The 17,831-nt window shown below is 35.1% G+C and overlaps 1 protein-coding gene across 6 annotated transcripts in view; it reads right to left on the reverse strand.

The window, feature by feature from the left end:
• Positions 1-8,778: 8,778 nt before the first annotated feature.
• HNF4G (hepatocyte nuclear factor 4 gamma) overlaps positions 8,779-17,831 on the reverse strand; it is a 123,404-nt gene continuing 114,351 nt past the window's right edge. For all 6 annotated transcript variants that reach the window (XM_087864796.1, XM_045810129.2, XM_045810128.2 and 3 more), the window contains 4 exons: positions 17,382-17,534; positions 17,013-17,249; positions 15,741-15,863; positions 8,779-12,042 (listed from right to left, as the gene is read on the reverse strand). In XM_087864796.1, coding sequence (XP_087720922.1) covers positions 11,921-12,042; positions 15,741-15,863; positions 17,013-17,249; positions 17,382-17,534 — 635 coding nt within the window. In that variant the 3' untranslated portion in view covers positions 8,779-11,920. The remainder of the gene's footprint in view (positions 12,043-15,740; positions 15,864-17,012; positions 17,250-17,381; positions 17,535-17,831) is intronic.

Here is a 17,831-nt window from a genome sequence, read left to right on the forward strand (position 1 = left end):
TTTGACCCAAGGGTTATAGTACCATGCTACTTAACATTAAATATCTGTGATTTCCTAGATATGCTAATTTTATTGGTTTCTAATTTGATTTTGTTGGAGTCAGAAATCATATTCTATATGATTTCAGAAATTTGAAAATTATCAAGACATATTTATGGTACCACATATTGTTTATCTTTGTGAATGGTCCGTCTGGTTTTGAAGAATGCCTACTCTGGTTACTAGGTGTAATACATCTCAATTAACTAAAATTGGATGATAATTTTGTTTACATCCCTTATACCCTTACTGATTTTTGCCTATTTCTCAATAGATTTTTGTCTCTATCGACTACTAAAAGATGAGTGTAAAGCTCCTCTCGCTTTGGCTGTGAATGTGTCTGTTTCCCTCTTTGGTTATCAATTTATTCCATATAATTTTTAGCGCTGATATTAAAGAACGCAGATTTATTATCATTGTCTTCTTGATTAATTGAGTCTTTAATATAATAAAATGTCCCTTACATTAACATAGCCGGTAATTTCTGTTATTGAATTTTTAAAGAGTATTTCTGTCCTCTATTTTTAGTATATCCATGGCTTTCTAGTTAAAGTATAACAACATGCAGTTGGGTCTTGCTCTATATCCAGGCTGAGCATCTCTGACTTTAAAAGTCTAGTTAATTTATATTTAAGACTATTATTGATAGGTCCGTGTTTAAGTTTACTGTCTTATATTTTTTTTATTTACCCTGTATGTTTTTTCCCTCTTTTTCTCATTTCTATTTTATGATAGGTTAATTTAGTATTTTTAAGTATTCCATTTTATCTCTATTGTTTAATTTACAGCTCTTTGTAGCACTTTTTTGTGGTTGCTGTAAAGATAAGGAAGTGCTGGCTGTGACCAATGCCTCTGAAGTTGAACGTCTGTCTTTCAATTAGTGAACTCAACGACTGTGTGTTTATGTAAGCTTCATTCTATGAAACTCTACTAGCAGTACAATGATGAATAGATCGGACACGATTTCTCGTCTTATGTAGCTTACATTCTAAATGCGGGACAGGGTGAGACAGAGAGGGCAGGTGAACATACAGTAAAATGATTGTTAGTTGAGATACATTATGCTGATGACAGGAAAGGTAACTCAGGGGACAAAGTCAAGGAAAGTCTCTCTGAAGAGGTAACATACAGTTGACAGATCAATTATTAACAATATGTTAACCATGTGAAGAGTATTCTGAATAGAGAAAACAGTATGGCCAAAAACCTTAAATATCACTAATTGAAACTGTCCGATTTTATAATTTCCTAAGGTGTTTTTCTGTGCCAAATAAAGAAAAATGACTTTCAAAAGCTGTTTTAAACAAAATAAAATATCTTCACTTGCATGAATTGTAATTTCACTTATTAAAAGGTAACTGTAACTAGGTGTCTTCCTTTTTATACTTATTGCCACTGAAATTCCTTGATTTTTTTAGCTGTTAAAATGCACAAGTTGAAGAAATAATTTTGCAGCTTTTCAGGTGCTTTCCTGGGGAAGACTGTTCTTTGTATCTGACCTTATCTGAATCCACCTGGGAGTCAGGAGGCAGTCTTGGCCCCCGAGTGAACTGCTGTGAATACTTGGCCAGATCTCAAAATCCATGTGTGACCAGCACTCTGAGCTTTCTGTAATTACAGAAAATTCTCAACCTGTAGGAATTAACTTAGGGTGATTCTCATTTATAGCACTCTTGCAATTGCACCTGTGTAATTATTTATGGCACTCAGGGCAGCAAGAGCACAGACGATGTCACTCAGACTGTCTGGATCTTAAAGATTGCCACATAAAATTTGAACCCTTGGAGTGTGTACTTTGGGTCATTCTAGCTACCTGGTTCAGGTGCACCAATATTTCTTGGCTGAGGATTTACCACTTCTTTGCATATCTATCACTCCCTTTTCAGCCACAGGTTTCTTATATAATAATAGAAATACGTATTAAAGTAGATATTATATATCCCTTTTAATTATTGTCCATAATATCAAAAGGCTTTTTGCTACACAATATAGATCATTGTTTTTCATTTCACAGTTCAATGATTATGTTTCTACTCATGTGTATAAAATGTTGGTCAGTAGGTCCTTGGCTGGCTTATGTAATTTCCTATTGCAGTGCTTTACCATGATATGAAAATAGCATTGTCATTTTAAAGTACCATATAAAAAAAGGAATATGCAATATTTTTAAGAATTTCTGTATATATTCAAGTTATGATCAATACCAGATTATGTGGATCACATTTTAACCTGAGATTTTATTTAACTGGTTAAAAAATGGATTTATTCATCTAAGCCCTTGAAAGTCACATGGCAACATTATTAAGATGTTTTATCATAGATAGCATGAAAAAGAACTTCATTATATTCTAAGATGATATTTTAAAGAGAATGTTCTCCAAAACATGTTCTAAGAAACTAGGGGAAGGAATAGGTAGATGTTACAATATACTGAAGGCAAATATCTAATACTTGCATTAGATCATGATTTTGAACTAAACATTACAATAATCATAATCAGAAATCATTGATTTTTAAATCTGCGCTCTGGGGCCTTGTGTGTGCCTCCAATTAGCAGTTGTAAATATATTTTTTTTTGTATTTACTAAGCCTCAGATTCCATGAGAACCACATTTTATACACTTTCTCAATTCATCCTTATCATGGCCTACCTGACGTTAATAGCATAATTACTCTTTTGTGTATGTCTGTTTGCTTTATTTTGTTTAAAACTGTGGCAATGGACACTCGGGAAGAACTTGCAAAGAATTTTACACCTATTGCACACCGGAGCCCACATTTGAATCCAGGCTGAACCTACACTCTTCATCTCTACGGCACACTGCATCCTCACTTATCGCTTTGTCGTTTATAAATATTCATAATTCGTCAATCTTCCTCACGAAATTTCAACCCTCTTAAGAACAAAAATGTATTCCCTTCATTTTTGTACTTTTGACCAAATTCAGCTTAGTACGTTAGTTCATTCCTTGAACCTAGTATGTCTAAAATAAATACTTGTGAGGTATTAAATAAATTTTTATTTAAAAATTCTCCTTAATTTTATTCTTATTCAAGAATTATCATGATATATATATATATTTTTTTAAAGATTTTATTTATTTATTTGACAGAGAGAGAGACAGCCAGCGAGAGAGGGAACACAAGCAGGGGGAGTGGGAGAGGAAGAAGCAGGCTCCTAGCGGAGGAGCCTGATGTGGGGCTCGATCCCATAACGCCGGGATCACGCCCTGAGCCAAAGGCAAACGCTTAACCACTGTGCCACCCAGGCGCCCCTATCATGATATATTTTATGGTGAAAGTATTTTCCGTATATTGGAAATGCTGTCGTGTGCTGTGTCTTGTGATGGCATTAGAGGTCATTTCAGATTTTCTTTTTCAGACAAAGCAAACCAATCCTAGGTTAAGATCGGTGTTTTTCTAAACACACACCACTGCACGTTTTGATTTGTGTTTCTGATCTTACTCATCTGCCAGATAACTGCTCATTAGATCTTTACATTTATATTTAAATTGAATTATTATGCAGTACAAGGGCACCAATGACTTATAAATAAAATAATCAATAATATAACCTAATTTCACCTCTCTCTTTTACTGTCATTATCTTAGGGCGAATGGGCTTTACATGTTTTTCCTAGATTATCAGTGTATTAAATCCACATCATTCCACAGCTTAAAAAAAATAAACAGGCAATATTGTAACTATCTACTAACCTGCCTGTAGCTCTAATGTCTAGTATAAGCAGGTGAATGACTTGTGTGAATCACAATTTAGATTAAATGAACACAAACTCCTACTATAATAAGAAACCCTTTGTGTTTTGATGCTTTATTTGCCATATAAAATATAATACATCTTGTGTGGCAAAATATCTTTTTGACAAGGTTTATATTTTAAAATATGAAAACTAAGTTGATGAAATCAGTCTTAAAAATGTCTCTGAAAAAGATCATAATTTAATAATACAGACAGGTTAATTGATAATGTTTCACTTACTAAAAATAAGTTGATTTTTTTTTACTATTTTTACTTTTAAAAGTTAATGCGATAAACTGATTGTCTTACAAAAATAGTTACCATTATCTAAAAATAATCCATTGAATAAGAAGTAAATATGTTATCTTCAGCTCTTTTCCTTCGTGCGCTTTATTAACAAAAAAGAATTCATAGTTGTGATTAATTTCTTGTCTAATTTAGAAATCACTATCGATCACCTAATAATTGCTAGGAATTCTGTTGAATCTTGGGAATGCAAAATGCACCCAACCGGAACCGGCTCTCCTGGGCTTCACTCTATTGACAATAAACAACAATTAAAGCATTGAAATAAAAGCTACAAATAGCAATATAAGCAACAATCAGTAAAACAATCAGTAAAACATAAGGAAGTCCTTAATTTACCTGAGAAGGTTGTAAAAATGTTCACAGAAGGGTGAAGGTGATATCTTAACTGCATCTCATAGGACAAGTAGGAGTATGCCGAGAGGCCAAAGAAAAGAAGGAAACACCAGAAAGAAAAAAAAGAAAAGAAAAGAAAAAAAGAAATTGCCTGTGAAAAAGGGAAGCTAGAAGTTTGTCATCCAGGACTCTTCCACTACAAAATCCTTAACTATCATAAATTTTTTTTGGGGGGTGGGGGCAGAGGCAGAGGGAGAGAGAGAATGCCAAACAGGCTCCACGCCAGCAGAGAGCCCCATTTGGGGCTCGTCTCACAACCTTGAGATCCTGACCTAAGACGGAATCAAGAGTCAGTTGCTTACCCAGCTGAACCACCCAGGCTCCCCCACGTCACCTTTTCTGATGGAAACTCAGGTCTGACCAGCTTTCTCACATCCGAGTAATTACTATTTCCATACATCGGTCATTTAACTTCGTCAACACTTTTCATGCTTCCTTTGCCTCCTCGTCGATGCCTTAATTGGTGCCTTAATTTCTCTGAAGATAAATTTCAGAAATGTTTGCTAGTTTTCAACATTTCAACATAAATAATTTTCGTTAGACTCTTTTTTGTAAGTTTGACTTCTGATGGTATTGTAATCTATACTTCATAAATTTGATTTTTACCAATCTCGTTTTTGATGATATTGTAATCTACATGGTCGATTAATTTCATTTTACAGTTGCCTATGATAACATGTAAATATAATATAATATTCTGCATGTTGTTTCAGGTTGCATTCCTTAGGAATCAGACTCTGAGATTAGCAGAGAGGATATTCAGCAGGGAGGATATTCCGAAAGGAGGCACAGAGGCCGAGCAGAGCAGAGACTATGATGCCTATTCAGTAAAGATGGTCCTGCCATTAATGATTGATGTTCAAATGGTAACCCAATCATGCATTTCAACCCAACCCACTTGAATGTTATATTGTCCTTTCGTTATAGCAGTGAATTTAATTTTCCAGTATTTTGTTTAGTTTGCAGTTATATTCGTAAGAGTTATGGGCCTGTATGTTTCTTTGTGCTCCCTCCATTTTTCTTGGGTAGTTTAATCAAAGATTTCATCTAATTTATTTGTCATTTCAGAGCACTAGTAACTGGATTTATTAAAAATTATGTATTTTTTCTATTTCTTAAGTTATATATGTTTTTACTTTCTTGGTTATATATTACTTTCTACAGCATTAATTAGGTTTGTTTCTTTTTTGGTGATTTTTAAATAATACAGTTCATTTCATTTTTGTGAACTTTATTGAGATATAATTTATAGATAGTAAAATACACACATTTAATGTAAAGCGTGGCAAATATGACCACCACCAAAATCAATCTGCAAATCTATCTCTCCCCCCACCCTCTTTGAAATCAGATTCAGACCCAGGCAATAATTGATTTGCTTTCTCTCACTATAGACTAATTTGCTATTTTTTTTGACGGTATATACTTTTGTCCAGTTTGATTTGCTCATCGTGTTTTTGAAATTTGTCCATTTTGTCGTGTGTATCAGTAATTCATCCTTTAATTTCTGTATTAATGTGATCTCAGTGTGAATATACCACAATTTATTTCCCCACTGACAGTTTTTGGACATACAGTTTGCTTCCAGTTTTCAGCTGTACTGAATAAAAAACTTTGCACAAGTCTTTATTTGGCATATATTTCCATTCTTTTTGGTAATACCTAAGACTGGTATTTCAGGCGAATACGGCAATTTTATGTTTAATCCATGTAAGAATATGAAAATTCTTCTCAAAGCAGTGGTACCAATGCACACACCCAATATCAAGTCTGGAAGAAGTCTTATTGTGTCTGCTTCCAAAACATAGTCATATCCATTGGTGTGTATTTGGTAGCACTTATTTGGTACCAAATTTGGTACTCTCACCCTAATCTAAAATACACATATCTCTTTTTACTTCCTTTCAATGAGAATGTTTCTTCTCCAGCTTGACTCATTTTCCATTTTAGCAGAGTGATCTATTTCAAAAAATCAATTTGGATCATGTTACACCCTACATAAAACCAGTTGGTGAATCACACAGATATGGTTAAACTAAAATACTTGGCATGGTCCATTAGGAACGGTGGCATCGTCCTCTGTGACCCTTCATACCCTCAGGTTTTGGCCCTAACATTCTTGTTCACTGGACTTTACCTAAAGTCTTCTTTTCAGTTTTTTCTGAGGTCTAGAAGTAACTTCATCTAGGAAGCTCTCTCAGAACAACCACTTATTGGACTACAAAGTAATGATTGATTCTTTGTAATTATTTGTATGATTATAGCTTAACGTTTTCCCTCCTCAAAATTCCCTTAGAAATTTGAGAGTTCCAGTGCCTACAAATTTGTGGCAAAGTGTAGGGGTTTATACATATTGGATAATGCATAAATGTTGCTTACTAAATCACTTTGTAAAGAATTATGTCCTAAAGAATTACGTGAAGAATTATGTAATGAAGACATAGATGAACTTACATTCTAATCTAATCCAAAAATAATTATATTGCAACAGGTGATTTTTTAACCTGTAAAACTTAATGAAATACCTAAGTTTTGTTATATATCTCCCATATTATTTTTTGTCTGTTTCCCTGATATTTTTTTTTAAAAAAACTTTTTCACCAGACTGCTCGATTTTTCTTTTTCTTTTTTTCTACAATGGTATATTTTAAGACTCCTATTTTAGTTATATTAATAGTTATCTATAAGTTTTTAATTGTATTTATTTTCTAAAATATCAAGAAGAAATACATCACATATATATAGTTATACCCTGTTATTTGCTTTTGTAAAATTAGACCCTTAGTATACAGTGTCTCCTTCACTCTCACCTGTCCGAGCATCCCCTTTGAAGCACCTAGTACTTTTTTGTCCTTTAGGCCAAACTTTGTATTTTCTAAGTAATTATTTTTCCAAAAAAGTTTATAAACTGGATATAAGAAATGGAGCTCTTGGCTACCAGGGTCATGGCAGGAAGTTCACCAATTTCTTTTCAGTTTCCATGTCTGGGTAGGTAGATAGAATTGCCTTCCCTCCTATCCAGTTGCATCCTCCCCACCCAAGGCGTTGCCTTCTGCTTAGATATGCCTATGTATTTCACAACCTCAATTATCTGTGCCTGTAAAGAAGAATCTGGGGTGGGGAGGGATGGGGGGAGGGCATGTTGTAGGGGAGAAGTGCACTATTGAATTGAGTCCCTTTTTCATATAATTATTACAGTACTCTGAAGTTGGCATCTCTCTATCTCTTCTGTAACTGAGTACAACTCTCCCAATTTGGAAATTGCTGTGCCCAGACCCTCTTTCACTGATGAACCCACCTGCCTCACGGGAAATCAGGTGAATCACACTATCAGCTCCCTGCAGTGGGTCACTAGGTAGCTCCTTGTGTCCTTTGACTTTCATTGACTGTCACCTGCTCTTCTCTTGGTCTTAGCCTCTCCTGTTGCCACTTCAAAGTTTGTCAGGGCTCTATTTGTGGACTTTCATTATCACTTTCATGAGAGACTATGGACTCTGGGAAACAAATTGAGGGCTTCAGAGGGAAGGGAGGTGGGGGATTGGGATAGGCTGGTGATGGGTATTAAGGAGGGCACATATTGCATGGAGCACTGGGTGTTATACACAAATAATGAATCATGGAACACTACATCAAAAACTAAGGATGTACTGTATAGTGACTAACATAACATAATAAAAAATTATTATTATTTAAAAAAAAAGAAGCAACATTATGCTTGTGGTTAATCATGGACAAGTCTGCATTTCTTTTACTCTGATGTCATTTGCCTCATATTTTGCAGAAAAAGAATTGAAAATTTCAGGACATGTATAGATTTTTCTTACTCTTAAAAAAAAGTCTTTCTCTGGGCAGCAAGATCAGCTCAAATGCCCAAGTTGAAATAGATGTCAAATTGCACTTGAGTGTAGAGTACAATAAAACTTATTATTAATACATGCAACGTTTTTTCTTTATTCTAAGTTGCAATCCTCCTGTGACCTAGAGCAAGAACTCTTCTTTCTCATCTGAATTTCTGTATAAAATTAGAGTATATTTCTTATATTCTCCACAAAAATATAAAAATTATATGTTTTATATTTTAAAACAAGGTAGGTGATTATTTAAGTAGTAACTACTAAGTAAGTAAAAAAAATATTGATTTATAAAAAATTGAGAGAATACGGTAGGAGTAGAGTGTTTGCACAGAGATAAGGTCTAAAACAGAAAAAAAATGGAAAAAACGTGATATAAACTAATGCTTTCAAACTACGGAGAAAAATACCAAATAAAATAGCAACAATATTTGAGTGTTTTTACTGAAAGACAGAACGTGGGGAAGAGGGCAGTGGTCAAATGGAAGTACCACAGGTTTTTACAATAAACCTTAAGTACAATTTGTTTTTAAGTGATGTAGACATGTTACCCTCGTAAGCAGAAATTTCATAAAAGAGTAGAATTTCATAAAAATAAAATTTACCGGTCTTCATATTTTAAGAAATTTTACAAAGAAGCTTTAAATATGAAAGGAGGACAAAGGCAATGAAAACATCTGGGTTAAAAAGGTATTGCCAGAGTATATGCATACAACATGTAAGCCAGGCTAACTCCTTTACTTTAATTACTGTCACAAAACTGTCAAGAAAAACTACATAATAAAGTGTAAATATGAGTATTTACCCTTCAATCAGCATCAAATTCTAAGATTATTTGGAGATGTGCTAATTAATTTTGCTCTGGCTTCTAAATACCAGTATTGGTATTTATATGAATTTAATTAAATGTCCATATAAAAGATATTATCAGTATCTCTAAAACTGCAAAATCATTTTAAACAATAATGAAGCACCCTACTTCAGTTTTTTTCTCAATTTTTATTTAGAAAGTTCAGTGAAACAACATATCACAGTTTAGAAATATTTTAATCTCACTATAATTTAACGCTTACAAAATTTAGTAAGTCTTGATTTTCAACAATAAAATTTATAAAAATAATTTTACATTTATAAAATGAATCACTATTTCACAATAAATTATTCATATTTATTACCTGAAAAAAGTTTTGTGCTATATAAAAGCAATAAGTTTCATTATCAATATTTTGAAAATATGCTGAAAACTTCAGTTCCTCTTTGTCCAACATTTTTGGCAGTTAAGTATACAAAAATATTATATTAAAAATTCCCTGACCATAGTTATTAAAACAGAATCGTTAGCAATAATTTCTAAAACAAAGTTGCTTAGTAAGTATATGCAGATAAGTTACAGGGCTCACTAAAAATGAATCTTATGTGTTATATTTCAAATGTTTTTTTTAATAGCTATTAAGAGAAAAGCACAAAAAGTTAAACAGATGCCTACAAAAAATATTTGTGTTTTTAAAGATGAAAAACATGAAAACTGAGATCCTAAATTTCCACAAAGTAGGAGTTAGGTTAACTTTCCTCTTCCCTCATTCACTCTCAAAGATATATTTTTATAGTTTTCAGGTACCAGCTATTGAAGGAATTTTGATTTTATTAAATCAATGATACCTTTTAATTAATCATTTCCTACTCTGAGGTAATAAGTTAGTTAACATTAAGAGAAACTTTTTCTTTGTAGGGAAAGTGGGGGTTACGAAATTTCAGAAACTTTGAGGTTCTGTAAAAATCACTGAATTCAGTCTCTTATAGGTTGGGAGACTATTTTATATCACTGGTAATTACTCAAAAAGTTTTTCCCGACTTCTAGAAATAAAATGTGTATGTGTGAGAGAGAGAGAGAGAGCTCACTGTTTCCTGAGGTGGCCCATCAGTAATCGTTTTTTAAATAAGCTTCAGCTTTAGATCAAACAGGACTCCAATGAACTATATTCAGTTCACTCGATTGTGAAAATCTGTTGGGTCAGTGATTTGAATTTGTGTTTGTTTTCATCATAACCTATCTGGGATTCTATCTTTTATTTTCTTTAATTTGTTTTCAAGTTTTTCTTTTTTTAGGGGAAGACATTAAAACTGCAACAGTGGTTTCTTATTCGTGCTGCAACAAATTTACACTCATTGATTACATGTAAATATGTGCTAAGGTGACACGATGGATAGGATTCAGTCATTACTCAATTGCATACATTTAAAAACTATAGTGAGAAGCTCACATTTTTCATTCCACCTCAAAGATTTATTCTCACGAAAGTCAAGTGGACCTGGGTTTGTAAAGCTGGTGGCTCTCCGACTCCTCAGGTTTATGAACCTTGGTTACTTACCCTCTAAGCAATTGGTTTCTTCATTTGTAAGTGAAAGATAATCCCAGCTCTTTGATAGGGATCCTGTGAGTACTAAGTGAGGCAATGCATGTGTGACAGATGGTGGTCTGTCTCCCGGTGTGGTGCAGTTCAGGGGGCACAAGGCTGGCCACCTAAAGGCTGTTCTCCCAACCTCCCTGGGAACGGGATGCGAGCATGCGCTAAGTTCTAGTCAATGCACGACTACTTCTAGATTGTTTTAGGACAGAAAATTAATGTCTTTCTTGGTCAAGACACTGTTTTAAGGGTCCCCCGCTCCTTTTATTAAACGATTTACCCTGTATCCTAACCGGTAAAATAAACATGTTTTATCTCAAGATACGTCTTCAGGGGCGCCTGGGTGGCGCAGTCGTTAAGCGTCTGCCTTCAGCTCAGGGCGTGTGATCCCAGGGTCCTGGGATCGAGCCCCACATCAGGCTCCTCTGCTAGGAGCCTGTTTCTTCCTCTCCCACTCCCCCTGCTTGTGTTCCCTCTCTCGCTGTCTGTCTCTCTGTCAAATTAAATAAAATCTTAAAAAAAAAAAGACATCTTCAAATAGAGGCAGATTACAAGGAATAGCCAGTCATCCTTGGAATGGCTACTCATGATTTCCTAAGCTAAAGACAGGCATATTTAACTGTGGGCCGGAAGGATGCTTCTTAGCCATAAGATATCCATAAGCGATTCTTCTTCAAAGAAATATTTCCTGTTCTATAGCAACTGCTTAAGTTTTCTAATTTGCAAGTTTAAAACTGATAAAAAAAAAAAACACCTTGGTTCATTTTACATTAATCTGGAGTTGCTGATCTGTTTTGCTCAAAAAAGAACACTTAGTTCTGCATCACATCACAATAAGGCAATTATTTACAGATTTAAATTAATATCAAGACAACAAATGAAAGTAGTACATAAGATTCACCTAGTTCAGGAACAGTGCAAGGGAAGTTGGAAAAATACACTATACAAACATATGGAAACTCAGATATAAATCGCTTGCATCGGAAAGTTTTAAACAACAGCAACAACAAACGAAATGAGCCTATAAACAAAAAAACAGGACACCACCTTATAACAGCACCATGACGAAGCCTTGGCTAAGAGTTTGCCAAAAGTACCATCCTGAGTTATTTCAAGACCAAGTTTTCACATTCACGCAGTGCCGTTCAGGAGTAAACACATTCTCACAATTGCTTTTGTTTGGAGAGAGGCTGGTGTGAGATCACAGAAGCTTGGTTGGCGGCTATTTTGTATTGTTCTTGTCCAGAGCCTTGTGGTGGGGAAGGGAGCGGGGTCTCAGGAGTTGCTAGAAAAGAAGCAGAGAATTGTATGGGATGGTGACCATCACCCTGGCTCAACCCAGGAAGTCCTGCAGGGCACCAAATGCACTATTTTATTTTGGAGATATGTTTAAAAGATCATATATAAAGTAGGATCATCTCATACATTATGAGCTCGTTGAGGACCTATTGGCGTTGCGCTGCCCTCTGAACTCCCAGATGGCATTCAAATGGAAGAGAGCATGCTTAAACATCTTAATAGTCACTTACTAGTCCCTTAAATCTTAATAGTCACTTACTAGTCCCTTAAAAGTCACTTCCTGCCTTTCTTAATAGCATTTATGAGCATTTCATTCTCTTACAGACCCAGCAGAAAAAAAGTCAATAAAAAGAATTAACAGAAGGCTAGTTGTTTTTTTTCAAATCTTAGAAAACTTCACATTTTTTTTTTGCAATAAAAAATGCACATAAAATAAAATGTATTTGGTTTGGATTCCACTAACTCAAACATATTAGATGACATAAAAAGTTAAGATACTTTTCAAGTGCTTTGAAACCTATATGGTAGGTAAAAACATCTGAAAAGTACTGGTTTTTTTGCTCATCCATCCCTTCCCCATCAATGCAAAGAGCAAGCCCATGGAACTGTAAACCGAAGTGACAGTTTGAATACTTCATTGTCTAGAATAGTACAGCCTCCTATTGCAAACTTTTACTATATTATACAAGAATCTAGGCACTATTCTAGATTTTTAATTTTTAAAAACTTGAAATATTTTAACATTCACATTTATTATCATTCCACATATTTAACAGAACAAATAGAAAATGTCTGATCATCATGCTGAGGCATTGCACTTTATAGATTTTTTCCCCCAAAATAGCTTTTAAAAATTCTATACAAAAATAAGAAAAGTTCCCTTTTGCCTGATTTTCTTTAACGTATTGACTTAATATTATTAAATATGGTTTAGCAATTACTTAGAAACAACGTTTTTAGACACAGTTTAATTGACAAAAGGATAACCATATTTGCTTTAAAAAATTATTTCTGGATATTTGGGCTGAATCTAAGACTACAGTGGCCTGCTATAAAAGGCCAGGAAAATACACATGAATTTAAATTTTTTGTGTGTATGTGTTTAATGTTTTGCTTTGCATGAAACAATTGATTTTTATAAATCTTATGTCAAAAGAGGGAAAATAAAAAGGAAAAAATAGGACGTGATTTTTAAAAGATTAGGGTCAGTAAATACGCTTTTAAAAATACTAGAAAACTAGCATTTAAAAAGTAAAAGATTCAACCACCAGCAGAACTGTTAGACTTTCTTGCCAGTTGATGCCTAATGTGTAATATGTTGTTAATGTTTTTATTTTCTGAGTTTATGAATAACTGATCTCTAAGAGAGATGGTAATGGGCTTGCCTCTCTCTGTTCTTGACGATGAAATGAAAATGTTAACATTTGCTTCAAGAGGATGGTCCCAAATTAATGTCTTTCAAGTACATTTATATCCACAGGTTAAGTATGTCATACTATTTCCATATTTGTATATTTTACTAACAATTTTACTTTTGCCTCAATCATATATTCAAAGAACTTTGTGTTTTAGACACAATTTACACATGGGTTTCCCAGTGCTTGTATCTAAGGAATAGCAGTGGTAATAAGTATTTCTGAGACCTCTACTTTTCCTACCACTAGGTAGCAGTGAGATCGTACTCACAAAATTGTTACATTTCATTGAACATTTCCATGAAACCATATTGTAACTAGTTATTAAGGGTTTTTGTAAAGTCAGTAGGAAATACAGATATGCATCATAATTATAATAATATGTGTTATAACTCAAGGAATCTCAGTGAGTTAGCTGGTTTAGTGTTAAGAGTAGATAGATCGAGGCACCTGGGGGGCTAAGTTGGTTAAACATCTGCCTTGGGCTCAGAGTCCTGGGATGGAGCCCGGCACTGGGGGTCCCTGCTCAGTGGGGAGTCTGCTTCTCCCTCTTCCTCTACCCCTCCCCCCTGCTTGTGCCCTCTCTCTCTCACTCTGTCTCTCAAATAAATAAATAAAATCTTTAAAAAAAAACAAAGAGGAGATAGATCAAAGGCAAATCCATGATTATTTAGTATAAATTCAGAAACAATTCTAGAAATTTTGTCAGAGATTTTCATCTCTGGTGTGGCTTATAAATAGAATTTGTGTTAAATCTGCAATACTATCAGATTAACTTAGCTACTAACCCCTACTATTTATATAACCATTTTAGTTCCAAAGAGCTTCCCCAGTGGCCCTCACTTTGCACAAATCTGACATGCATACATTTCAGTTATCACAGCTTGGGAAAATTGCACCAGTCCTGCAAAAACATGGTTTGAATTTCAGTGAGCATGGTAACTCATGATTAACTGTGAGTAATTGCATAAATACAAACTTCACTGCTAACTCTTTGGTCTACATTAATTACCTCGATTAACAGAGGGGCCCTATCATAGTGACCAATCGCATCAAATCTTTTATTCAGTTCCTGTACTGACAACTTAAGTGTGTAGTTGTGTTGCCTCCTTGTCTCCTAGTGATAAATTCTCATAACACCTGCAAAAAATGGCTAAAGCAAAATTGGCAAAAAAAAAAAAAAAAAAAAAAAAGGAAGCAAAAAGTGATAATGCAGGAAGGAATGGAGCATGGATGGAGTTACAGAAGAGTTAGCTGCCCCTGGGAATGTGGACATTGCTGCTGTTTGAGTCTCTTTATCTGCATTCTGGAACTTACTGAAGGAAAACTGATGGACATTAGTGAAGAAACTGATTGTGTTGAAAAGGATGAAGATGTCCCAGGGGCAGTGAAACCTATAAAAAACCTTCACATTATATGGATTCTCAGAGACATTTCAGACATGGGAAGTGCAAAGGGTAAAATGTTAGAAGCTGATCCAAATTTCCAGAAGAGTAAAATTCATCAAGGCATAGAAAAGATGCTTCCACTGGCAAGTTAGAGGAGTAAGGTGGCAAGCGCTGTTCAAGCTATACTTCATAGTTTTTTTAAAGAATTTATTTGAGACAGAGAGCACGAGCCATGGGGAGGGTCAGAGGGAGAAGGAGAAGCAGGCTCCCCGCTGAGCAGGAAAGCGGACAAGGGGCTTGATTCCAGGACTCCGGGATCATGACCTGAGGCAAAGGCAGACACTTAACTGGCTGAGCCACCCAGGCGCCCCACACTTCGTAATTTTTTAAGGAAGAAATAAAACACGTTAATTCTCAGTGAATCTAATGTTTACATTACAGTGTACTTAATAAATAACAGGAGTATTATTTTTCGCTTTCCCTCTACATTTATAACCTATAGTTAAGAGAGTTCTTAATGTTTTGGCAAACATTTTTAAAAGTCACAAGCAAACCATAATTCTCCTGTTGATTGCTAAGATTTCTTTGCATGGTTCCAGCTTGCACAGTCCTTCTTATGGTCCTGCATTACCAGGCAACACCGGGACTGCCCGTACATCCTGTTGTACTTTAAAAGCATTTATGGACTCACATCCCCTTTAAGGGAGCAAACTCATGCTAGGAGAATAAGTGTATTGAGAAACATCACAATCTCCCACAGTTGAGAGGAAACTGTACCTAATTTTTGCAATTTCCAGATACTGATAGATTCTTTCTCCAAATTCCACTTTTCCTTGGGTAATTAAAAATTATTATGGCTGAGAAGTTGCCCAGATACTTACAGATCTGGTCCGTATGAACCAGTGTTGACATGGGCCCTAAAAGTATAGTTTGTCCAGTTAATGGATCTTGAGACAAATGTGGATGCATGGGATGATGGAGATGACTAGCGTCATTGGAAGCACCTACAGAAGATAAAAGGATGCTTGTGTTAGTGATATTTCATCAGGGACAGCAAGTTTACCTTGCTACAAATGTTTTGACTGACAGCTTGAACATTGCTATTTTTGCAAAGTGCTTTTTGGGATTTCAAAAAGAAATTAATAGAACTGCTGCCATATTAAGGACAATGTCAGCTTTCACTGTGCATTGGCTAGATTAATGTTGTATCATATTATGTTGTATATTAATAATGGACCTTGTGTGCCGTTTCCTGGAATCATTAGGTTTGCTGCCTGTTGTTAAGGCAATTCCAAGAATCACTTACCTCAAGTTTATAGTATTTGGGATCACACTAATAGCATAAACAACTTTTATTTCAGAAAGATGTCATTAGGAACACATTAAGCACCAGAAAAAGAAAACTAAAATAAATAAAATAAAGTGATTTTACAAGGAAATTTAATCTAGATCAGAACACCAAATAAATGATTTCTTAACTTATTCCTGACATTTATTGCTGCAGCAAAATCTCATTTTTCTCTTCTCATTGTGTTATGTCAATTAATTATTTCAGGAGCAAAGTGTTTATTTTTAAGGTATTTACTATAAATATTTTTAGGTTATGTTGCAATGCTGGCATTCTTGGGCTTTTAAAGGAGTCAAGGCTTAAAAAAATACAACCCACCCCAAGGAGCACTAAAAATAGGAAATGTATTTCCATTCACCATATTTGAAAGGACAAAAACTAAGGCAAGAGAAACTGCGTAGTGTAAAGATGGGGGAGACTAGGAAGAATGAGGATTTCAATATGTTCAAGTATTTTTGGCTCCACCCAGTGGATTCTGCGGACTTTCTAAATGTAAAAAATTGAGTTCATTATGTCACGGACAAAAAATAAGTAGGTCAACGGGGCGCCTGGGTGGCTCAGTCGTTAAGCATCTGCCTTTGGCTCAGGGCGTGATCCCGGCGTTCTGGGATCGAGCCCCACATCAGGCTCCTCCGCTGGGAGCCTGCTTCTTCCTCTCCCACTCCCCCTGCTTGTGTTCCCTCTCTCGCTAGCTGTTTCTCTCTCTCAAATTAATAAATAAAATCTTTAAAAAAGAAATAAGTAGGTCAACCTTGTACAGAGTGGGATGCTAATAAATACAATGGAAATTTTCAAATGTACTCACCACCCAGTAACATTTCTTGAAGTAGGTTGTCAATTTTAACCATCCCAAAGAGTTTAACGAACTGTATTTGCTCAATCATCTGCCAGGTGATGCTCTGCAGCGTGGGCAGCAGCAGAAGCAGCTCCCCAAACCTCCCCCGGGAGTCGTACTGCCTGTCGTTGATGTAGTCCTCCAAACTCAGCTGCACTTGGAACCGCATGTTCTTAATCTTTACTGGATCACTCAGCCCTTTTGCGTCTAACAAAGGAAGAAAAGGGGCAATCGAAAGATCGACTCTAGTTACTAGAGTGTGAGAGTAAAGGTTCTAATATGAAATAATTGTTTACCTTTCATTATCATTATTTCTTTAATGGAATTCTGAAAACAAACCTGGATCAAAAAATACGATTGCCTTCAAACAAGCATATTCATTGTCATCAATCTGAATTTCTTGAAATGGCCGTACCAGCTCGTCTAGAACCCGGTTGGCCACACGGCTGATCTCGACTTCACTGCTGTTGCGGTGAATTACATAGTTGTTCCCTAGAAGAAAAAAAGATCAGCCGCCCCCCAACAAAAGAGCATCAGATATGGTTTAATTTTTTACAAATCGATGTTTCAAATGGTTCCTCCCTTGAAAGGAGTAGTAATAGCACTTTCTTTCAGTAGCATTAGGTTAGTTATGTTAGAAGTAAGAACACGTCAAGGATCAATGACATTGATAATATGATCACATGCATTTTAACAACCTCGGTCACTAGTGATAACACGAAAGTACAGACCAATAACAAGCTAATAATTGACAAGGGAGAAACAAAATATAATGATTAGCCTTCTACT

Source organism: Ursus americanus, chromosome 9 (assembly GCF_024610735.1).
Source record: "Ursus americanus isolate L20-20 chromosome 9, mUrsAme1.1.p, whole genome shotgun sequence".
NCBI classification, from domain to species: Eukaryota; Metazoa; Chordata; class Mammalia; order Carnivora; family Ursidae; genus Ursus; species Ursus americanus.